General features: G+C 43.3%; 4 protein-coding genes across 4 annotated transcripts in view; all 4 read right to left on the bottom strand.

The window, feature by feature from the left end:
• Positions 1-24,394, bottom strand: part of LOC310837486 (uncharacterized protein) — a 147,376-nt gene that overhangs the window by 49,123 nt on the left and 73,859 nt on the right. The gene's annotated exons all lie outside the window — the stretch shown is intronic.
• LOC310837507 (uncharacterized protein) overlaps positions 1-24,394 on the bottom strand; it is a 147,363-nt gene that overhangs the window by 89,763 nt on the left and 33,206 nt on the right. The window lies entirely within an intron of this gene.
• On the bottom strand, positions 696-9,229 carry LOC310836044 (vomeronasal type-2 receptor 26-like; the record flags this gene model as incomplete). Its single annotated transcript, XM_083720980.1, has 6 exons — positions 696-1,594; positions 5,264-5,390; positions 6,022-6,252; positions 6,384-7,172; positions 8,124-8,415; positions 9,021-9,229. 6 exons carry the CDS (start codon positions 9,227-9,229, stop codon positions 696-698), a joined length of 2,547 nt encoding a protein of 848 aa, XP_083577106.1.
• Positions 14,321-23,734, bottom strand: LOC310836039 (vomeronasal type-2 receptor 26-like; the record flags this gene model as incomplete). Its single annotated transcript, XM_083720976.1, has 6 exons — positions 14,321-15,243; positions 18,440-18,566; positions 19,311-19,541; positions 20,474-21,262; positions 22,697-22,988; positions 23,568-23,734. 6 exons carry the CDS (start codon positions 23,732-23,734, stop codon positions 14,345-14,347), a joined length of 2,505 nt encoding a protein of 834 aa, XP_083577102.1. The 3' UTR covers positions 14,321-14,344.

Genomic DNA, 24,394 nt, shown 5'->3' with positions numbered 1-24,394 from the left:
GATCAAGGGTCTAGAAACCAAGCCTTATGAGGAACGGTTGAAGGAGCTCCATATGTCTAGCCTGAGAAAGAGGAGACTGAGAGGAGATAGCTTGTTTTCTTTTTCTTTCTTTTTTTAAAAAAATTTATGCTTTTCATACTTCTACAATTCATTAATTTTGAGCAAGTTTGTTTTCTTCTGGAAAGTAGGACTCGACCCATCGCAACGCCAGAACACTGAGGTCCCCCTCTGAGGGCCTTCTGGTGGTTCCCTCACTGTGAGAAGTAACAGGAAACCAGGCAGAAAGCCTTCTGGGTTGTGGCGCCCTCCCTGTGGAACCTCCCCCCTTCACATAACAAGGATATAAAGAACTACATCACTTTTAGAAGGCAGCCCTGTATCGGGCAGCCCTGTATCGGGAAGTTTTTAATGTTTGATTTTTATTATGTTTAATATGTGCTGTAAGCCACCCAGAATGGGTAGAGAAATAAATAATATTCCCATAAGACCATTTACCTATATCCCTTACGTAGTCACTTTCTTTCTAATTTAGCGAAGTTCTTTTTGTACTTTAGCAATTCAGTTTGCAACTTCTTAAGCAGCTTATGGAATCCTGCTATGGATAATGAGCAGTTTAACTCCAGTTGAGATTGTGGCTGGGACTTCTACCTGTGCAATTTTGTGATATCCCTAGAGCTAAGGATCAAATGTCATGTTTAGTTTTTTCTTGTCAGGTGCTCCTTTGTGTTCAGATCAGGCCTCAATATAATAATGTAGCATTTAGGAATGAAGATGCAGCCCAGGAGCCCAGCACTGGAGGCCAAGATAGAGAAGATCTGCACGGCTACCATGTATTTCCCCTTGGTGCTCAGGTAGGTGGGCACAAAGGACACCCAAACACTGCAGAAGACCAGCATGCTGAAGGTGATCAGCTTGGCTTCATTGAAGGCCCCAGGCAGATTCCTTGCTAAGAAAGCCACTGTGAAGCAGATGGCAGCCAGGAAGCCCATGTAGCCAAGAGAACCATAAAACATGGCAACAGACCCTTCATTGCATTGGACAATGATCTCTCCAAGTTGGGAGCTGAGGTCAAAGTCTGGGAATGGAGGAGAGATCCCCAGCCAGATGGTGCAGATGAGAACTTGCACACTGGAGCAGGAAATGATAATGGAGTGGGCCAGACTCTTCCCCAGCCATCTCCTCACCTTGTTCCCTGGCTTAGTGGCCAGGAAGGCCAGAACCACAGTGATGGTTTTTGCCAAGACAGAAGAGACAGCAGCTGAGAAGATGATGCAGAAGGCTGTTTGACGGAGAAGGCAGGTCACGTTCCTTGGCTTTCCAATGAAGAGTAAGGAAGACAAAAAGGAGAGCAGTAGAGAGATGAGGAGGATGTAGGAGAGATCCCTGTTGTTGGCTTTGACTATGGGAGTTTCTTTGTATTTAGTGAAGATTCCTAACACAAAACATGTGGCTAATGATAAGAGGAGGGCAAGGGAAGCCAGGAGGCTCCCCAAACATTCTTCATAGGACAGGAAGGTTATTTCTTTGGGGATACATTGATGTCTATCCTCATTTGGATGCTGATCTTCTGGACATCTGGTGCATTCATCAGCATCTGCAGAGAAGAAATCACCCTTCAGTATTCTAAAATCAGTCGCACACCTGAAATTTGCTGACATCTCTGTTGCATTTGTTGATTGACAGGTTAGCAGCAGCATCCACCTGCTTTTTTCACCTGGGAAATTAAGATCTAGTGCAAAGACCAGAAAAAAATCTGGACCCCTGGATTAGACAACTGTGGGTTAAATGGATCAATAGTTTGACTCACTATAAAGGCACTACTTGTAATGTTGAAATACTGAGAAGCAAATGTGTTAAGTACATAAGGGATTCCTGAACTACTTGAAGGTGAAGGTCCTGTGTGAGTGTCTGGAGGCGGTTGGAGATGGATGGTGGCTAACAGATTGAGGTTGAATCCTGACAAGACAGAAGTACTGTTTTGGGGGACAGGAGGCGGGCAGGTGTGGAGGATTCCCTGGTCCTGAATGGGGTAACTGTGCACCTGAAGGACCAGGTGCGCAGCCTGGGAGTCATTCTGGGCTCGCAGCTGTCCATGGAGGCACAGGTCAATTCTGTGTCCAGGGCAGCTGTTTATCAGCTGCATCTGGTACGCAGGCTGAGACCCTACCTGCCCGCGGACTGTCTCACCAGAGTGGTACATGCTCTGGTTATCTCTCGCTTGGATTACTGCAATGTGCTCTAAAATGACTCCCAGGCTGCACACCTGGTCCTTCAAAGGTACAGTTATCTGATTCAGGACCAGGGAGTCTTCTATACCTACCTGCCCACCTTTCCATAAAAAACAGTAGTTCTGTCTTGTCAAGATTCAACCTCAATCTGTTAGCCACCTCCAGACACTCACAGAGGACCTTCTTCTTTTTTTTAAATATATTTTTATTATGATTTTTAAACATATATGCAAATATAATGAACAATGTAACATATATCATAACATAGTTTTTTAACTTCTTTGGACTCCCTCACGTCTCCCGCTCCCACTTGCATCATTGTCAATTCTTGCCCGCAATTTATCATCTTGTTTACATTCTTATGTCCCATTCATTTAGAATATATTCTAATAATTCTCCCAAAGGTTTATGATTTTTCCTCAATCTCGCTTATCATCCTATTTGCATCTAATTTAGTGGTGGTCAATTATTTATGATCTAGCCTCCATATTAACATTCAACCAAATTACAATGCTTTTTTAAATAAATCTTAAATTTCTTCCAATCTTCTTCAACCTTCTCTTCTCCCAGGTCTCGGATTCTGCCGGTCATCTCGGCTAGTTCCATATAGTCTATCAGTTGCATCTGCCACTCTTCCAGTGTGGGTAGATCTTGAGTTTTCCAGTGCTTAGCGATGAGTATCCTTGCTGCCGTTGTTGCATACATAAAAAATGTTCGGTCCTTCTTTAACACCTTCTGGCCGACAATACCCAAAAGGAAGGCCTCTGGTTTCTTAGTGAAGGTATACTTAAATACCTTTTTCAGCTCATTATATATCATTTCCCAGAAGGCCTTCACTCTAGGGCAGGTCCACCAGAGGTGAAAGAATGTTCCATCATTTCCTTTACATTTCCAACATTTATTATCAGACAAATGGTATATTTTGGCAAGTTTAACTGGGGTCATGTACCATCTATATATCATTTTCATTACATTTTCCTTCAAGGCATTACATGCAGTGAAGTTCAGCCTGTTGGTCCACAACCTTTCCCAGTCCTCAAACATGATATTATGCCCAATGTCCTGTGCCCACTTTATCATAGCCGATTTAACCATTTCATCTTGTGTATTCCATTTTAACAGCAAGTTATACATTCTTGAAAGTACCTTAGTCTTAGGTTCTAACAGTTCTGTTTCCAATTTCGATTTCTCCACCTGGAACCCTAACTTTTTGTCATTTTTAAAAACTTCATTAATCTGAGCGTAGTGTAACCAGTCTCGCACTTTATCCTTCATTTTCTCCAAACTCTGCAATTTCCAATTGTCTCCACAGAGGACCTTCACTATCTTCACTGGTTCCGATATAAAAGAGAGGTAAAGGTTGGTATCGTCTGCTTACTGATGAACACCCACAACAAACCTCCTGATGATCTCTCCCAGTGGCTTTATGTAGATGTTAAAAAGCACGGGGGAGGGGATGGAACCCTGAGGAACCCCACAATTGAGTGCCCAAGGGTCTGAACACTCATCCCCCAATACCACTTTCTGAACACGGTCCAGGAGGAAGGAGTGGAACCACTGTATGACAGTGCCCCCAGCACCCAGCCCCTCCAGACGGTCCAGAAGGATGTTATGGTCGATGGTGTCAAAAGCCACTGAGAGATCCAGCAGAGCTAGGAAACAGCTTTCACCTTTGTCCCTAGCCAGCCGAAGATCATCAACCAGCACGACCAAGGCAGTCTCAATCACCTTGCCCAAGAATGGAAGATTTGAGACTGGGCGATAGTTGGTCATATTGGCCGGGTCTAAAGATGTTTTTTAAAGAAGTGGTTTAATAACCACCTCTTTCAGCGGGTCTCGGAAGGCTCCCTCACTGAAAGAAGCATCCAGCACCCTGCGGAGCCCATCGCCCAGCCCTTCCCTGCTCGCTTTAATTAGCCAGGATGGGCAAGGATCAAGGAGACAGGTGGTTGGTTTCACTTGTCCAAGCAGCCTGTCCACATCCTCGCAGGTAACAGATTGGAATTGATCCCACACAACTTAACTAGACAGGGCTCTGGCACTCTTCTGCCCTGGCCTTCCTCCCATGGTGGTGTCCACCTCTTTCCGAATCTGAGCTACTTTATCTGCAAAAAACTTTGCAAAATCATTGCAAAAGATCTGGGGGCCCTTACCGGGCCACAACGGCAAAGGTGGTTCCATTAAATTGTGAATCATCTGAAAGAGTCTCCTGGTGCTGTTTTTTGCAGATGCATAGAGGCGGTGAAAAAGGTCCTCTTAGCCGTCGCTATTGCCACATGGTAGGCTCAACGTACAGTCAGATTCAGAATGAGTTTTCTGCCATTGGCGCTCTAGCCGTCTCAGTGATTGTTTCATCGCCCTCAGCTCCTGGGAAAACCATGGGGCTTTCCGGGCTCTATGCAATTGGAGAGGGCGCTTTGGAGCCAGACAGTCTCTAGCACTGGTTAACGCCACATTCCAGTGGGCCCACTGGCAGAGGAAGAGGAGTGCGGGGGGAACGCACCACCCCCTGCAGCGCAATCCCCCAGGACATGCGCCCCGCCCCGTTGGGTGATGTGCACCACCCCCAGGACACATGCCACCCCCACCCCCACCTGCTCTCCTCCCCCTGAGTGGGTCGGGAATCTGCTGAAAGGCCATCAACATGGGATAAAACATCCCCTACCACTCTCTAGAAACAATTTAGATCCATTAAGTGACGGGGGCAGACCATCCGAATCGGTCCCACCTCCCTGTAGAGGGGAAGGGTCGTAGAGAAGTCCAGTTGCATAAGCTCTTTTTATTTTTGAAATGGCTATGTTCAATGTGTACAACTTTATGTAAAACAAAAAAAAAATTATTTAAAAAAATAAATGAATGCCTCCAGCGTTCTCTTAGAATGGCAACAGTGCTCACCTAACAGATGATGGAAATGAATTCCAACGAGTACCAGCTGAAAAAAAAGAGCTGGCCATTACTAACGTCTTGGTTGGACTGGCTCAAATATTTGCCCCATCCTCCCATCAAGTGCCATTCTCTCTGAGATCCTCTCCTACCTTCCTGAGTGGAGATGGTCCCTTCTGAGCAGGGAGAACAATCATAGCAGCACGGGGGCTTCCCTTCCTGAACTTTTCTGGAATATCCAGGGAGACAGCTTTCTGTGCATCTTGATTGAGGCACAGTCTAGGCATGAAGAGAAAATTGAGCATGAAGGAGAAAGTGAAAGGTGCATTTGTGCTACAATAGTATTGCAAATTACAATACTAGGATAACAGTTAACAACAAACATGGCATAAACCATCATATAAACATGAGCAATAAAACAAGTCCTCCATTTGTTGCCATCACATATTCTACCAGGTTGACCACTTCTAAGACTGACTGATGTTTTGCTCCAAAGACTAAATGGAGTCCTTGGTGTTGCTCCTAAAGACAGCACCTACTGCAGAATTTCGTGCCCAATTTCTCTATGCCCAAACAGATGTGGAATACCTTACTATACTCCAGCCTTACCCAACCTGGTGTCCTTTATATATCTTTGCACAATGCTGGCTGGCGTGCATGGGAGTTGTAGTCCACATTATTTAGTGGGCACCAGGTTGGGGAAATGTGTTCGGCTCCGCTTTGGAAATTCTATTTACTTTGACATTTTATACATGTTTACTCAAGAGCAGGGTCCATTAAACTCAGTGGGACTTAGCTCCAAGGAAGCATCCACAAGATTGCAGTCAAAGCCTCATATGTACTATTCAAAATGTTATTAGAGCATAGCAGATGTCATAGATAATAAAATGGCAGATCCAATTTTTCCTACTTTCTTAAATCGCTTGGGCCACACAATTGCTTCTGGGTTAATGGTGAACTTCAGATTTGAGGACTTTAGTCTCTCTATTCTCCCAATTTTCACTCTATCATGAGAGTTATTAGGAAACAGCACCCAATTCACGATATTGAAGTCAACGGCCAGTGCTCCATTCTCATCCAGGTACTGCCCATCAGCTGAAGTATTAGAGTAGAACTGGACTTCTTTCAAGAAACGATGAAGCTAGAATGACAGAGGAAAATCCAGGAATGAGTAAGCAGGGCTGCATTATAAACATGGTTTCATGTTCCCTCTGCATACTAATCTTCTCTGTATCGCTCGCCTGGATTCATCTGACCATGCTAGATTATTACCTGCCATGGCTGTAGCTTTTGAAGATCCAAACTGCCTCCACCCACAATCGACATCCTCTTTGACCTGGATGAATATGCGGCATTTAAAGCTTGAGCCACAGTTTGGATACTCAGGTAATTCACATAGCTGTCTTGGGACTGGATTCTTTCAATCTCTACCTGGGGCAGCATCTTCACATTATCCTTCGCTCTGCATTTGGTCATACCCCTCACAGAGAAGGCATGCTTGGAATAAGAACAATCAAATGCTTCTTTTGAATACCGTTGACTAGTCAAGGACATTGGCCCATAATAGTCTTTCTTCATCTTTTTTTTGGTCTTCACTACAAAGGACAAAGAGCCATGAGCATACTGTAAGCAGTCAATATCACATAAGAAAATTTTGTTCTGAGGAACTGTGATTATCCAGACTTTCCCCCCAGTTTGTATCCTTTCAAGTAAGGACTCAACCTCTATGATTATGTAAAGTCCACTTTGAAAGTCTGCAAAGTAAACAAATACATTGACTTGTCTCCACAGGGCAGGTGCTTCATGGGGTATCCATAGCCAAGTTTCTCGTTGTACTCTTTGTGTGAAGGCAACACAAATTTCCTTTTTGTTCATCGGAGGCGTCAAGGTACTCAGGAAGCTTTCTCCACTATCATTGTCTGGAGCAAAGAGGCCGACCCACGTCCACCTGAAATGCAGGAGGAGTTGGACCATCCCCTGGTACTGCGTTTCTTGGTTTGGGACCATTTGGTAGACAAAAGGGGACTGGAATTTATCCGTAAGAGCAAAGCCATTACTGAGCTGGTGAAAAAAGGGGAAAAGAATGATAGATTGTGTTTCAGGATTAAGCCTGGATACTTCTATGCAAAAGATGCTGACAGATTTAGTGTAAATCTCAATTTTTTTTGGAGGTAAACAAAAAAAAAGTTAAGCATTTTTTTATACCGATTAATGGCAAAGTTTTATATGAAATTAAGAAACATTCAATAAAAAACAATCAAGAAGGTAAAGCACTGTTATGTACTAAGCTTGGATCCTAGAACAATAGGCAGGTAGGATCCTAGAATGCAAAAACTGATTCTCTTGCAGGAAAAGACCGATCAGGCTCCAGGAGGGATGCAGAATCAGCCAATCAGACCGGACTCATTGTGTAAATAATGTATATAGAAGCCTGAGGTTTGAGGGGCAATTCAATCACTGTTTTACAAGCTGCAATAAAGAGCATGAAATCACTGCAGGACTCCAAGTATATTTCAAGCACTATAATCAAACTTAAATTAAAATGTCTGCTGAAATAAAATTCAAGTTTTGAGTAGGCCCTAGAAAGACAGTAGGAAAGGGGCCTGTCTGTCCTCAACTGCAAGGGAGTTCCATAACCCTCCAACATATGGGAGGAGAAAAGGCTAAAGAGTGTACCCAACACAAATCCTAAATCAGCTGAGTGGTGTTTTGTTTGCCTCCTTCCAGCAACTCCTGCAGCCAAGCTTGTGCCAAATGTATTGCTCTGCTTTCCTTTGGAGCACAGCAGTGAGGCTGAGAGGGAGGTCTTGTCGTCTTGGCAACCCAGGACCTCCGTACCCACTGCCTAGGCTTGTGCACTGTGGAGGTCACTTTGATACTGCCAACACAGTGGTTTGACTTCATCCCAGAGGCTCACTGCATTGTCTTTCAAGACAGACAGATGCCAACAACAAAAACAACCACCATGTGGTTAATGTTTCCAGGTGTGTTTCACTTGGGCCAATAGATTACCTGTGGGATCTTGTAGATGCCCAACATGCTTGCAATGTGTGTGGAGATGTCAAGTTCACTCTTTTCCAGAACAGCTAGCAGCCTTTTCTGCTTCCCACAGCTGTAGTTTGGAATATTGATTTTCCCACCTGCAAGCAGGTCTGTCATGGAGTCAGAAGTCAGTCTTCCCTTAGAATAGGTATCATAGATGCTGTAGCCGAGGGTGATGTTGGGTAAAATCCTGGGGCTATGATTAATATCCCAAACAGCAAGGGAGAAGGAAATAACGTGTGAGTTTTTCTTATCCACCCAGCTGCAAAAAAAAGTGTGTCACACAGTCAGCCTCAATTCAGTGAAAACGAAAGTCACATTATTTTTTGTATTAATCAAAGTAACTAAGAAAAAGAGGCTAGGAGATAGAGCAAAGTGAGACAGAGGTCTGCCTCTGTCTACAGTATTTTTGTAAGGGAGGAGCATGGAGGAAAGACCAGAACACAAATCAGGCTCATTTCTGGTGACCTACCAAAACTCCCTTGAGCCACATTGACCCCCAGGCTGCATTGCAAGTGATTAAGCACAGTAGACATTTATGATTTGCAGTTGCATAGATTTTGTTGCGCATGGAGAAAAGAATGTTCCCATTTTATTTACAACAGAAAACGTGCAGCTCAAAAACATCCCAGAACACTTCCTATCCTTTAGAAAACAAGTTATGCTTTGGAGAGCAGTACATGTTAAAACTACTACTAATTCCTTAAAAAACATTATACAACACTTTGAATCATACCTTTTCACCAACTGAACAGACATATAGAACTCTATAAATGAAATGAAATGAAAATTTTCAAAATTATCAGACTATCATGGGAAATGGAGAGTAGGCAGGAAGCAGAAATACATCAATCCATCATTACTTACGTCTCAAGTCTGCTGACAGGGGTGCTGGAAAACGTGAAAGGATATTGAATATTAAAGTATCTTGGAGATGCGACTCCACTAATGAGGTAGTCTGCTAGCCGGTAAAAATTTGCAGCCAATATTTGCTCCTTGATTGGATTCAGTGGGCATTTTTCCCTCAGCTGCATCTCATTGGTTGCAAGAGGCAGCAACACAAGCAGGGTTATCATTCTGGGTCTACCTGCTACGCTTTCCTTGTAGCTCTTCCACTCAATACTAGCTGCTCATAATATGCCCCAAATTCTTGCAAATCAGGGATTGCAGTGAATTGACAAATACAGGGAGGTGTCCAGCTCTGGTCTCAGAGCTATAGGGTGATGGTTCAGTGGTGGGGCATCTATTTTGCACCAAGGTGGTGAGAGGATGCAATCTCTGCTCCCTGTTCCAGGCAGGGCTGAGGATGTCCCCTTCCTGGAAAGCCAGTCAGTCGAAATTACTGATCTAAAAGGCAGCATCACACAAATGTACCTTCTGACTTCACCTGCTCTGTGTCTTGGCTGCCCTTAATTACAATATTTACCTTATTGGTCCCAAAGGCAATATTCAAGTGGTGGGGTGGGGGCTACTTGGATTCAGGAAAGGATAAAAATAGATCACTGTGATTCTGATGATTGTAAAGGGAAAAAGTTGTCCCCTGAAACTTGATGGGGGCAGGTGCAGAGCAGGAGAAAACATGTTTACTCAATAGGCTGCCAGAGATCATCAAGGGTAAAGGTGATGTTGGCAGAACCTGAATGACATGAAAAGAGCCTTGAGGCTGGATCAGGCCAAAGGCCCACAATGTCCAGCATCCTGTTCTCACAGTGGCCAACCAGTTGACACAAAGGGAAACCCACAAGCTGGAGATGAGAGCAGAACTTTCCCTACATGCTATTTTCCTACCTCCAAAGGAGCGATAACATATCAGCTTACTCAATTGTAGGTTAACTATGATGATGAAGGGTCTAGAAACCAAGCCTTATGAGGAACGGTTGAAGGAGCTCCATATGTCCAGCCTGAGAAAGAGGAGACTGAGAGGAGATAGCTTGTTTTCTTTTTCTTTCTTTTTAAAAATTATTTATGGTTTTCATACTTCTACAATTCATTCATTTTGAGCAAGTTTGTTTTCCAGGCAGGGCTGAGGATGTCCCCTTCCTGGAAAGCCAGTCAGTCAAAATTACTGATCTAAAAAGCAGCATCACACAAATGTACCTTCTGACTTCACCTGCTCTTTGTCTTGGCTGCCCTTAATTACAACATTTACCTTATTGGTCCCAAAGGCAATATTCAAGGGGGGGGGGGCTACTTGGAATCAGGAAAGAATAAAAATAGGTCACTGTGGTTCTGAATATTGTACAGGGGAGAAGAACCTCCCCTGAAACCTGATAGGAGCAGGTGCAGCATAGGAGAATACATGTTTACTCAATGGGGTGAGTTGGGCAGAACATGACTGACATCAGAAGAGCTCTGAGGTTGAATCAGGCCAAAGTCCAGCATCCTGTTCTCACAATGGCCAACCAGGTGACCCTAAGGGAAGCCCACAAGCTGCAGATGAGTGAAGAACTTTCCCTACATGCTATTTTCCTACTTCCAACAGAGGAGCAATAGTATATCAACTTAATTGCAAGAGGAGGTCCAATATGATCATCAATATGATGAGTCGAGCCTTATGAGGAACGGTTGAAGGAGCTGCGTATGTCTAGCCTGGGAAAGAGGAGACTGAGGGGAGATATGATAGCCATCTTCAAATATCTGAAGGGCTGTCACATGGAAGAGGAAGCAAGCTTGTTTTCTCCTGGAAGGTAGGAGTTGAACCAATGGCTTCAAGTTGGAGGAAAGGAGATTCCCACTAGACAGACGGAAAAACTTTCTGACAGTAAGAACTGTTTGACAGTGGAAAGGTCTCCCTCAGGAGGTTGTGGACTCGCCTTTGCTGAAGGTTTTTTAAGAGAGGTCTGAGGGCCACATGTTCTGACTGCCTTAGCTGATATTCCTGCATTGCAAGGATTTGGACTAGATGACTCTTGGGTCCCTTCCAACTCTAAGATTCTATGGTTCTGTGAAACAGGCCTACACAATGAATTTCAAAAACCAACAAAAGTACTAAATCTCTCAATAAAAGATGTCACACATTGCCGCCGCAGTAGGAGAGTCCAACATCTCCAATGTTTGACCATCCTAATCTGCCTACCATTCTTCCTTCTTTTGCTGAATGGGTTTTCATCAGGTGCAAACATGGCATGTCTTGTTTTTGTATATCTGACCCAGTAACTTAGAATTGGATCCATTTCACATTCCTTGGGAAAATGACCTCACACTGTAAATATTCATACCCTTACCACTCTGGTTCTTTAAGGGGAGGAGAGACCCTTTTTCTCTCCCCTTCTCTTATTGCTGTTTGGTTCTGCATTAAGCTGCTTCTTCTGCTGCTGACCACTAGGTGCCATTTCTTCATTTTGTGCATCTTGTGTCCCTTTTGGACCCCATCCATTAACCCCTGTGCTGCTGGATGTGGCAGGTGGGCCAAGCCAGCAATAATGGGAGCTCTCAGTTAAGATGAAATTCTCAACTCTGCCCCTTCTATCACTATCAGACTCTCAGGGCCTACTTTGCTTTACCCAAGCTTCTAGTTAAACCAGAGCCTGGTGCAAAATAATGACAACTATGGGGAGGGGCATCATAAGAACATCAGATGAGCCCTGCACCTGTGTTGGGATGAATGAGGCTAATGTCGTCCAGCATCCTGTTTTCACAGCAGCCAAACAGATACTCAAAGCTTGCCTGTAGGCACACTGGAGCTGATTACTGCAGCAGTCTCCCAAAGTGTAATTCAGAACTAAGGCCCAGGATTTCTCTAAGAACATGCTCACACCAGGAATGTATTTTTAGCACCAGAATATGGATTTATATGGTAGTCACATAAAATTGCTCTTCTAACCCCCCCTCGATTTCTCTACCCTGAAGCGGCCTCATTGAGGGGTGGGGTGGAGAAGGCCTTTTTTGTTGTCGTGCAGGATTTTAATTTAGGGTCACCCCTCTGATGGTTTAGGATTAATTAAACTGAGATGTCTGACTGCAGGCAGCAATCATACAGATTCTAGACGGGTGAGGAGCTTGTCAGTTATTAAGACCATACAGGAAGACACCAGGAACAATATAATAAAAGGTGATTTTACTTCAAGAATTTACTTCAGAAGGAATTTACAGGGAAGGAATCTGAAGGAAACAGCACGAGAGCTCAAAACAGTGGTACCTTGGGTTACATACACTTCAGGTTACATACGCTTCAGGTTACAGACTCCGCTAACCCAGAAATATTACCTCAGATTAAGAACTTTAAGAACTGGAAGGACAGATTGTGAAGCTGAGGCTCCAATACTTTGGCCACCTCATGAGAAGAGAAGACTCCCTGGAAAAGACCCTGATGTTGGGAAAGATTGAGGGCACAAGAAGAAGGGGACAACAGAGGACGAGATGGTTGGACAGTGTTCAGAGTCTGACCAAACTGCGGGAGGCAGTGGAAGACAGAAGTGCCTGGCGTGCTCTGGTCCATGGCGTCACGAAGAGTCGGACACGACTAAACGACAACAACAAGAACTTTGCTTCAGGATGAGAACAGAAATTGTGTTCCTGCGGCGCGGCAGCAGGAGGCCCCATTAGCTAAAGTGGTGCTTCAGGTTAAGAACAGTTTCAGGTTAAGAACAGACCTCCAGAACAAATTAAATTATTAACCTGAGGTACTACTGTATAAATTGACACATGCAAAGCAGCAAAGGCTTTTCCAGAGAGACAGATTATGCCCAGGTGCAGCCATTTCTGAAGAGGAGAGCCAGTGTGGTGTAGTGGTTAAGAGCGGTAGACTCATAATCTGGGGAACCGGGTTCGTGTCTCTGCTCTTCCACATGCAGCTGCTGGGTGAGCTGGGCCAATCAAACTTCTCTGAAGTCTCTCAGCCCATTCACCTCACAGAGTGTTTGTTGTGGGGGAGGAAGTGAAAGGAGAATGTTAGCTGCTTTGAGACCTCTTAGGGTAGTGATAAAGTGGGATATTAGATCCAGACTCCGACTCCTCCTCTTCTTCCTCCTCCTCTTCTTCTTCAAAACACTTTCTATACTTTCAAATTGCCTTTTTCAAGCATCATTTGTGATATTAAATTGTTGGCATAGAAACAAGAAAATGCCTACATGAGGCCATTATCACATGCATACCAATATTCTGTAGATGGCACAAAACTTTAGCCAAGTTCTCTTTATTCCGAGTCTAACAATTTAATTTTCATGAGACCACTCATCTCCTTTCTGACTATCTAAAATCAATGTCCATGTCCAGTCCAAAGCCAAAACCGAAACTTCAGTCATATCCTTCCATGTTCTGAGTTTCTCCTAGCCTTGCATTTTTGATTCATTTGCCCATACCATCTCTCTTCTCATAAACTTTGTAAATGTGTATCATTTTTTAAAGATACTGGCTGAGACCCTACCTGTCTGCAGACTGTCTCCCCTGAGTGGTGCAGGCCCTGGTGATTTCCAGCTTGGACCACTACAATGTGCTTTACATGGAGTTACCCTTGAAGGAGATTCAGTGACTACAACTAATCCACAATACGGAAGCTAGACTGGTGCCTGGGAGTGGCCACCGAGACAATGTAACATCGGTCCTAAAGGGTCTTCACTGGCTCCCGGTACATTTCTGAGCACGATTCAAAGTGTGGGTGCTGACCTTGAAAGCCCTTAACAGCCTCAGCCATGTATACCTGAAGGAGTGTCTCCTTCCCCATCGCAACACCTGGACTCTAAGGTCCCCTTCCGAGAGCCTTCTGCTGGGTCCCTCATTGCAAGAAGCAAGAGTTACAGAGAAGAAGGCAGATGGCCTTCTCGGTTGTTGCACCCTCCCTGTGGAACACCCTCCCCCCTCAGATGTCAAGGAGATAAAGAACTAAATAACTTTTAGAAGACACCAGAAGCAACTCTGTATCAGGAGGTTTAATGTTTGATGCTTTATTAAGTCTCAATATGTGCTGTAAGATGCCCAGAGTGGCTGGAGAAATAAATAAAATAGTTGTAGTAGTAGTATCAGATTCCCTTAAGACCTTTATCGATATCCCTTATGTAGCCAGTTTAGTATCATTTTTCTTCTAATATAGCTAAGTTCATTTTGCACTTTAGCAATTCAGTTTGCAACTTCATAATCATATTTTGAACTCCTGCTATGTGTAAGGAGTAGTTGAAATCTAGTTGAAATTCTGGCTGGGACTTCCAACTGTACAATTTTATGATATCCGTAGAGCTAAGGATCAAATGCCATGTTTAGTTTTTTCTTGTCAGGTGCTCCCTCATGTTCAAATCAGGCCTCAATATAATAATGTAGCATTTGGGAATGAAGATGCAGCCCAGAAGCCCAGCACTGGAGGCCAAGATAGAGAAGATCTGCACGGCTACCATGAATTTTCCCTTTGTGCTCAAATAAGTGGGCACAAAGGACACCCAAACACTGCAGAAGACCAGCATGCTGAAGGTGATCAGCTTGGCCTCATTGAAGGCCCCAGGCAGATTCCTTGCTAAGAAAGCCACCGTGAAGCAGATGGCAGCCAGGAAGCCCATGTAGCTGAGTGCACCATAGAACATGGCCACAGACCCTTCATTGCATTGGACAATGATCTCTCCAAGCTGGGAGCTCAGGTCAAAGTCTGGGAATGGAGGAGAGATCCCAAGCCAGATGGTGCAGATGAGAACTTGCACACTGGAGCAGGAAATGACAATGGAGTGGGCCAAACTCTTCCCCAGCCATCTCCTCACCTTGTTCCCTGGCTTAGTGGCCAGGAAGGCCAGAACCACAGTGATGGTTTTTGCTAAGACAGAAGAGACAGCAGCTGAGAAGATGATGCAGAAGACTGTTTGTTGGAGAAGGCAGGTCACGTTCCTTGGCTTTCCAATGAAGAGGAAGGAGGACAAAAAGGAGAGCAGTAGAGAGATGAGGAGGATGTAGGAGAGGTCCCTGTTGTTGGCTTTGACTATTGGAGTTTCTTTGTATTTAGTGAAGATTCCTAAGACAAATCCTGTGGTTAAGGATAAGGAGAGAGCAAGGGAAGCCAGGAGGCTCCCCAAACATTCATCGTAGGACAGGAAGGTTATTACTTTGGGGACACATTGATTTTGGTCCTCATTTGGATGCTGATCTTCTGTACATTTGGTGCATTCATCAGCATCTGCAGAGAGGAAAACACACTTCGGTATCCTAACATCAGTCACACACCTCAAATTTGCTGACATCACTGTTGCATTTGTTGATTGACAGGTTGGCAGCAGCACCCCCCTGCTTTTTTCACCTGGGAAATTTAGATCTAGTGCAAAGGCCAGAAAAAATTCTGGACACCTGGATTAGACAACTGTGGGTTAAATGGATCAATAGTTTGACTCACTATAGAGGCAGCTTCTTGTAATGTTGAAATACTGAGAAGCAGATGTGTTAAGCTAGTATTATAATTTGTAAAATCACATATTGCATTAGAATTCTATGATTCCTCCAAGGAACTCGGCAGAGTATTATTGTGTGGCACTGCCTCCATTCCTGAACTGCTGGAGATTTCTCAGAAATAGTCAGGTGGTCTCTCTGGCCCTGGTGCTGACTGACTCCATGGCAGGACGACAACCCTCCTGAGGACACAGGTTTGGTGAATCCAATACACCCTGGTCCTCTTGCCCACTTTTTCCTCACTCATCAAGATAGTCCCCAGGACCAGATTCAATGACCTGTACTCCCTGCAACATTGGAGGTGGCCTTTGAATGCCTGTGAATACTAGTTGCTGGAGATCACATGGGGTGGGGGGGAGGGCTGTTCTTTCTCTTCAGCTTCTGGGGTCCCATGGAAATCCCACTGGCCCCTCTTAGAACAAGTTGCTTTGCTTTCACTGAGCAAGGCTTTTCTTATACCCTTGAGGTTTCTGGCAATAGGTGAACCCTCCTTGAAGAGGGCATTTCATTCATAGGCTGACATTACCTGTGCTATTTTCTAGAAAATGATATGCTGGAACTCACTATGAATGCCTCCAGTTTTCTCTTATGCTACCAAGAATGTTATTTTTGCTTCAATCAATACCCATGATCAGTGGTGCAAGGCACCTTGAAGAATGGCAAAAAGCGATATCTAAATTTAGCTGGCAGGGGGGAAAACCAAGGATAAAATATAAACTGTTGGTAGACTCCAAAGAAAGAGGTGTTTTCTCTCTGCCAGACTCAAAGTTATGTTATGAAGCATCCTGCCTATGCTTGCTTCAGAAATGGATACTGTTAAAAAATACTGATATATTAGACTTAGAAGATCATTATAAGAGGTACAGGTGACATGCATATTTATGGTATGGAAAAACCAAAGTACATAAGGAATTCCTGAACTACTTGAAGGTGAAGATCCTGTGTGAGTGTCTGAAGGTGGTTGGAGGATGGATGGTGGCTAACAGGTTGAGGTTGAATCATGGCATGACAGAAGTACTGTTTTTGGGGGACAGGAGGCGGGCAGGTGTGGAGGATTCCCTGGTCCTGAATGGGGTAACTGTGCACCTGAAGGACCAGGTGCGCAGCCTGGGAGTCATTCTGGGCTCGCAGCTGTCCATGGAGGCACAGGTCAATTCTGTGTCCAGGGCAGCTGTTTATCAGCTGCATCTGGTACGCAGGCTGAGACCCTCCCTGCCCGCGGACTGTCTCGCCAGAGTGGTGCATGCTCTGGTTATCTCTCGCTTGGACTACTCTATGTGGGGCTACCTTTGAAGGTGACCCGGAAACTACAACTAATCCAGAATGTGGCATCTAGACTGATGATTGGGAACAGCTGCCAAGACCATATAACACCAGTCTTGAAAGACTTACACTGGCTCCCAGTACGTTTCCGAGCACAATTCAAAGTGTTGGTGCTGACCTTTCAAGCCCTAAACGACCTCAGTCCAGTATACCTGAAGGAGCGTCTCCATCTCCATCGTTCTGCCTGGACACTGAGGTCCAGCGCCGAGGGCCTTCTGGCGGTTCCCTCACTGCGAGAAGCCAAGTTACAGGGAACCAGGCAGAGGACCTTCTTGGTAGTGGTACCCGCCCTGTGGAACGCCCTCCCACCAGATGTCAAAGAGAAAAATAACTACCAAACTTTTAGAAGACATCTAAAGGCAGCCCGGTTTAGGGAAACTTTTAATGTTTAATAGGTTATTGTATTTTAGTGTTTTGTTGGAAGCCGCCCAGAGTGGCTGGGGAAACCTAGCCAGATGGGTGGGGTACAAATTATAAATTACTATTACTATCGATACAGAGATGTCAAGGTTTGAAAAAGATCTGTTGGAAAATAATGTGAAATTACTTTCAAAAATGTACAAATTACTCTTAGAATGGTTTACTAAAGATGAAGAAGTTAAACCAGTAATGATTCACTGGGCAAGGGATTTTGGTTATAACATACAGTTTTCATCATAAGAAAAGTTATGGAAAGAGGATTCAAAGTTTACAGCTTGCTGTTTGTTGAAAGAAAATTACATGAAAATGATGTACCGTTGGTATTTGACACCCATCAAACCTGCAAAAATGTATAGAACCAGCTCGAATCTGTGCTAGAAATGTAAAAGGAAAGAGGGTACTTTTTATCGTATGTGGTGGTCCTGTGGGGTGGTAAAAGCTTTATGGGAAATGAAATGCAATGAGTTAAAGAAAATGTTTAAGAAAACTTTTATTAAAAAACCAGAGGCTTTTTGGGGAAGTTATAACAGGTTAGAAACTACCAAAGGAAAATAAAATATCGTTTATGTATGGAACGATGGCAGCAAGGATGCTTCTGGGCCAGATATGGAAAGAAGGAGAAGAAGGAGAAGGACTAACCAGAGAAGAGTGGCAGACCAAGCTGATGGAATATGCAGAAATGGCACGATGGACAGGAAAGATCAGAAACCAGGAAGACCAAGTATTTTTAAAAGACCGGAATAACTTTTTAATATAGCTGAAGGATAACTGTAGACAGTTATAAACATTAGCAGGAATACAAGGAGACTTAAAAAGTAAAATTAACTTTGGTTACCATGATTATATAAAAGATGGATAATGGTAAAAGATGCAGGCATAAAACCTTTAGAAATGGAACGCATGGAGGTAGGCAAGCAGGTCTGAAGATTCGAAAGAACCTCTTTTTGTTTTTTGTTTTTTAAATGGCTATGTTTATTGTGTACAATTTTATGGAAAATGAATTTTAAAATTTTAAAAACATAAATGAATGCCTCCAGTGTTCACTTAGAATGGCAATGGTGCCCAACTGACAGATGACGGAACAGAGTTATGATGAGATCCGGCTGAAAAAAGAGATGGCCATTACCGACTCAATTATTTTCCCCATCCTCCCATCAAGTGCCATTTTCTCTGAGATCATCTCCTACCTTCCTGGGTGGAGATGGTCCCTTCTGAGCAGGGAGAACAATCATAGCAGCAGGGCGGCTTCCCTTCCTGAACTTTTCTGGAATATCCAGGGAGACAGCTTTCTGTGCATCTTGATCGAGGCACCATCTAGGCATGAAGAGAAAATTGAGCACTAAGGAGAAAGTGATAGGCACATTTATGTCTTTGGACACAGATAATAGAATTTTGGAAAGATCCCGGAGAAGAGATATTTGCTTCCGATAACCTCAAGCGACCCCAGGCCCTATTTTGGGGCAGTTACATTTTTGTTTGTTTTTTGCAGAGGTGCGAGGCAGAAAAACATTTTCGGTGCTTCTTCCCCACCCCCACCGCCTTTACATTGCACAGTTAACAACAAACATAAGCATGGCATAAACCATCATATGAACAGCAATAAAAATCTGTTGCCATCCCATCTGCCAACAGAGACATTGGTGTTGCTTCCAAAGTCTGCACCTAGAGCAGAATTTAGTGCCCAGTTTGCTTGTGTGCCATGTGTCTATGCACATAAGGTATGTGGAATACCTTACTATACTCTAGCCTTACCCAACCTGGTGTCCCCTAGATATCTTTGCACAATGCTGGCTGGCGTGCATGGGAGTTGTAATTCCACAATATTTGGAGGTCACCAAGTTGGGGAAATGTGTTCTGCTCTGGTTTGGAAATTCTCCTATTTACTTTGAAATTATATACATGTTTACTCAAGAGCAGGATCCATTAAACTCAGTGGGACTTAGCTCCAAGGACACATCCACAAGATTGCAGTCAAAGCCTCATATGTACTATTCAAAAATGTTATTAGAGCATAGCAGATGTCATAGTTAATAAAATGACAGATCCAATTTTTCCTACATTCTTGAATAACTTGGGCCACACAATTGCTTCTGGGTTAATGGTGAACTTCAGATTTGAGCACTTTAGTCCTTCTATTCTTCCAATTTTCACTCTATCATGAGAGTTATTAGGAAACAGCACCCAATTCTCAATATCGAAGTCAACGGCCAGTGCTCCATTCTCATCCAGGTACTGTCCATCAGCTGAAGTATTAGAGAAGAACTGGACTTCTTTCAAGAAATTATGAAGCTACAATGACAGAGGAAAATCCAGCAATGAATAAGCAGGGCTGAATTATAAACATGGTTTCATGTTCTCTCTACAGCCTAATCTTGATGTAATATGCTAAAAAAGTGTTGTCCCAGTATGCAACATGACTGCTGAATTTTGAATCTTCTGAAGTTTCTGAACTGTCTTCAGAGGCAGCCCTACGTATAATGCAGATGTGTGGTTTTAATTGGAAGATAAACGTTGCAAGAGTATTCCTGTCTAATGATAGTCTAATGTGGCAATGTCTAGTCCTAGTGTGTTTACTACATTTTGTAAAAAGTCATTCCCAATATTCATATTAGATTTAGATTCTACATGTTTAGACCTTTTGTGAATTCCCAAACGATACAGTGTAGGAGGGTGCTAAGAAGTAGGTAAGTGTTGAATCAGAGCATTCATCCGATGAGCTCCACATCTTTCTTTATATTTTGCTGACTTTGAAGTCAGTCTGTGAATTTTGTAAAAAGTCCTCCTCAATATTCATGTTAGATCTTGATTCTTTGTGGATTCCCAAACTTTGCAGTGTAGGAGGCTGCTAAGAAGTAGGTAACTGTTGAATCAGAGGATTGGTTCAGTGAGCTCCACATCTCTCTGTGTGTTTTGCTGTCTTTGCCTGCAAATTTCTGGATGATACTGCTGAAATATAGCACTGAATCTGTGAGCTTGACCTCCCGTATAGTGATGGGCCAATTCTGTGGTGCTCCACCTGTAACTCATGTAGAATTCCCTTCCCCTGTGAACCTAGATGAGAGAAACTCTGATGGATTTCTACCAGTAGGCGAAAACAGTGTCAATGGCCAGTCAGTGGTCTGACTTGGTGCAAGACAATTTCCGATGGCCATATCTTGGTGATGCCAGAGGTGGGGGGGGGGGGACAACAAATTGCAGTTTGCAAAATGAGAAAGACATACCTGCCATGGCTGTAGCTTTTGAATTTCCAAGCTGCCTCCACCCACAATCGACATCCTCTTTGACCTGGATGAATATGCAGCATTTAAAGTTTGAGCCACCGTTTGGATACTCAAGTAGTTCACATAGCTGTCTTGGGACTGGATTCTTTCAATCTCTTCCTGGGGCAGCATCTTCACATTATCCTTCTCTCTGCATTTGGTCATACCCCTCACAGACAAGGCATGCTTAGAATATGAACAATCAAATGCTTCTTCTGAATACCGTTGACTAGTCAAGGACATTGGCTCATAGTAGTCATTTTTCATACTTTTCTTGGTCTTCATTACAAAGGACAAAGAGCCATGGGTATACCGGAAGCAGTCAATATCACGTAACAAAATTTTGTTCTGAAGAAGTGTTGTTATCCAGACTTTCCCCCCAGTTTGTATCCTTTCAAGTAAGGACTGTACCTCTATGATTATGTAAAGTCCATTTTGAGAGTCTGTAAAGTAAACAAATACATTGACTTGTGTCCACAGGGCAGGTGCTTCATGGGGTATCCATAGCCAAGTTTCTCGTTGTACTCTTTGTGTGAAGGCAACACAAATTTCCCTTTTGTTCATCAGAGGTGTCAAGGTACTCAGGAACCTTTCTCCATTGTCATTGTTGGGAGCAAAGAGGCCGACCCACGTCCACCTGAAATGCAGGAGGAGTTGGACCATCCCCTGGTACTGCGTTTCTTGGTTTGGGGCCATTTGGTAGACAAAAGGGGACTGGAATTTATCAGAAAGAACAAAGCCATAGCTGAGCTGGTGAGTAAAGGGAAAGAGATTGATGGCTTGTGTTTCAGGATTAAGACTGGATACTTCTATGTGAAATATGATAGATTCAGTGGAAACCTCAATGTTTTCTTGGAAATAAAACAATATTATTTTAAGCGGTAAATTTCCATATCCCCATAACGTAATAGAGTGAAAAACAGAACCTTTCAAAAGAAACTACTGAACAAATATATTTGGCATCAAGAAAGGGGGTAAAAAGGAAGCCCTCTATTACTTGGTAAAACGTACACTGCCTGGACTATAAATACAGGAGAAATGAAAGGAAATGAAAATGAAAGCTGAGGTTAAAGAACATGTCAAAAGTGAAAGACAGAAAAAAAAACCCTGGAGGAACAGTTAAAGTGAAAGTGTATAAGACAGCTGCCGTACTAGAGACAATACAACAGAATACAATCGAAACAATGTCCACAGGGGGAGGAAAGAAAAGGTGAAGCAAGAAAGTGATTCAACATATCAAAGCAGGCTCAGCTTGACCCACATTAGGGAAAACAGGGAGGGCCAGAAGGGCTGGAAACATTTGGCAAGGAAAAAGCAGACAACAGAAGACAGATGCCAAAGGGAGGACTGTGGGAGCAAAAGTGTGGGAGAGGAAAACGAAGAGGAAAACAGTTTGGCAAGAAGACAACAAACTGTAAGAAAGGTGTGAAGTGAAGGGCAAAGAACTGAGTGGAAAAGTAGTGACAGAGAGAGGAGTGGCGAAAGGGGGAAAATAAGACGATCGCTATTTGGATTAGAGCATCCAAGAGGTTGAATAGGACTAAAGGTTGACGTGAGCAACCTAAGGTGGACTTAAAAGGACACTCTGAGTCTGTATGTTGTACTTTATTTCTGTGGAGGTGATGTGGAGGGGCTTGCATTCCAGTTACTAATTTGGGAGGAAGAAGTTTCAAGATAAATTTAAAGAAGAAAATGGAGAATTGAGAGAGGTTCAGGAAGCAACCCTAGATTCAATAGCTATTGACTCTACATTTTAGAGGGATAGAGGAAGAGCAGAATGAGAACATTACTGAGAGACTGATAAAAGAAATTGCACAGTGGTTGGAGCTTCAGGAAGAGGACATAGCATAGTATGATTGATTAAGCTTTCAGAGTCACCTCCAACATAGCAAAGGCAAACAAGTGGCCAGATGATTGTTTCGTATGTCTAAACTCTGTAGCTTTAAGAGATTGGAGCCTCGAAACAAACTACAAAAAAGGCTCTGCATAGACAATAAAAATATAATTATTCTGAGAGATGTCCCAGAGAGGTTGCTTTAAAAAAGGCAGAATTATAAATTTCTGACCAATCCACACAAGAAGAAGAGGTGGGAGCTACCAGAAGGAATAAGCTTCACTTACAAAGGAAAGAGATGAAGGCTTAAGATGGTGGAGGAAGCGGAAAGATTTGCTAGAATAGATTACCTGTGGGATCTTGTAGATGCCCAACATGCTTGCAATGTGTGTGGAGATGTCAAATTCACTCTTTTCAAGAACAGCTAGCAGGCATTTCTGTTTCCCACAGTGGTAGTTTGGAATGTTGATTTTCCCACCAGCAAGCAGGTCTGTCATGCACTCAGAAGTCAGTCTTCCCTTAGAATAGGTATCATAGATGCTGTAGCCCAGGGTAATGTTGGGCAAGAGACTAGGATTATGATTAATATCCCGAACAGCAAGGGAGAAGGAAATAATGTGTGAGTTTTTCCTATCCACAAAGCTGTGAAATAAGTGTGTCGCACAGTTATTCAGTGAAATGAAAGTCACATTATTATTAGTTTGTATTAATCAAAGCAACTAGGAAAAGAGTCGAGGAAGTAGAGCAAAGAGAGACAGAGGGAGGAGGATGGAGGAAAGACCAGAACACAAATCAGCCTCATTTCTGATGATTTGCCAAAGGTTTCTTGAGCCAAATTGACCCACAGGCTACATTGCAAGTGACTAAGCACAGCTGACATTTACAATTTGCAGTAGCATAGATTTTGTTGTACATGGGAAAAAGAATTGTGTTCCCATTTTATTTACTACAGAAAACCTGAAACTCAAAAACATCCCACAACACTTCCTACGCTTTAGAAAACAAGTCATGCTTTGGAGAGCAGTACATGTCAAAACTACTACTAATTATTTAAAATACATTATAAATTGCTTTGAAACGTGGTTTCCTTCCAGCTGAACAGACACAAAGAATTCTATGAAAAAATTAATGAAATAAAATGAAAATGTGAAAGGGTGACAGAAAACAAGTGTATCATGGGACATGGAGAGTAGGTAGGAAGCAGAAATAAATCAAACTTACGAGTCACGTCTGCTGACAGGGGTGCTGGAAAAGGTGAAAGGATATTGTATATTAAAGTATCTTGGAGCTGTGATTCCACTAATGAAGTAGTCTGCTAGCTGGTAAAAATTTGAAGCCAATATTTGCTCCTTAATTGGATTCAGTGGGCATTTCCCCCTCAGCTGCATGCCGTTGGTTGCTAGAGGCAGCAACAAGAGGAGTGTTATCATTCTGGGTCTACCTGCTACACTTTCCTTATAGCTGTTCCACCAATCACTAGCTGCTGGTCTTAATAAGCCCCCAATTCTTGCAAATCAGAGATTGCAGAGAACTGACAAATACAGGGAGGTGTGCAGTTCTGGTCTCAGAACTGAAGGGTGATGATTCAGTGGTGGAGCATCTATTTAGCACCAAGAAGGTGAGAGGGTGCAATCTCTGCTCCCTGTTCCAGGCAAAGCTGAGGATGTTCCCTTCCTGGAAAGCCAGTCAGTCAAAATTTCTGATCTAGAAGGCAGCATCACACAGATGTACCTTCTCACTTCCCCTGCTCTATATCTGGCCCCCAGGATTTTTTGGCACAATATATATTTTATACCTCCAACCTTTCAGGCAGAGTTGAATAAAAAACTTCCTGCTGCTCTTAATTATGATATTTACCTCATTGGTCCCAAAGGCAATATTCAAGCGGAGGGGTGGGGGTTCTTTGGACTCAGGAAAGAATAAAAATAGATCACTGTGATTCTGATGATTGTAAAGGGGGAAAAGTTCTCCCCTGAAACTTGATAGGAGCAGATGCAGAGCAGGAGAAAACATGTTTGCTCAACAGGCTGTCACAAATCTCCAAGGGT

Source organism: Podarcis gaigeae (genome assembly GCF_964106915.1).
Source record: "Podarcis gaigeae genome assembly, chromosome: 2".
Taxonomy (NCBI): Eukaryota; Metazoa; Chordata; class Lepidosauria; order Squamata; family Lacertidae; genus Podarcis; species Podarcis gaigeae.
The sequence above is the reverse complement of the archived record's forward strand: the minus strand, read 5'-3'. Positions and strand labels throughout refer to the sequence as shown.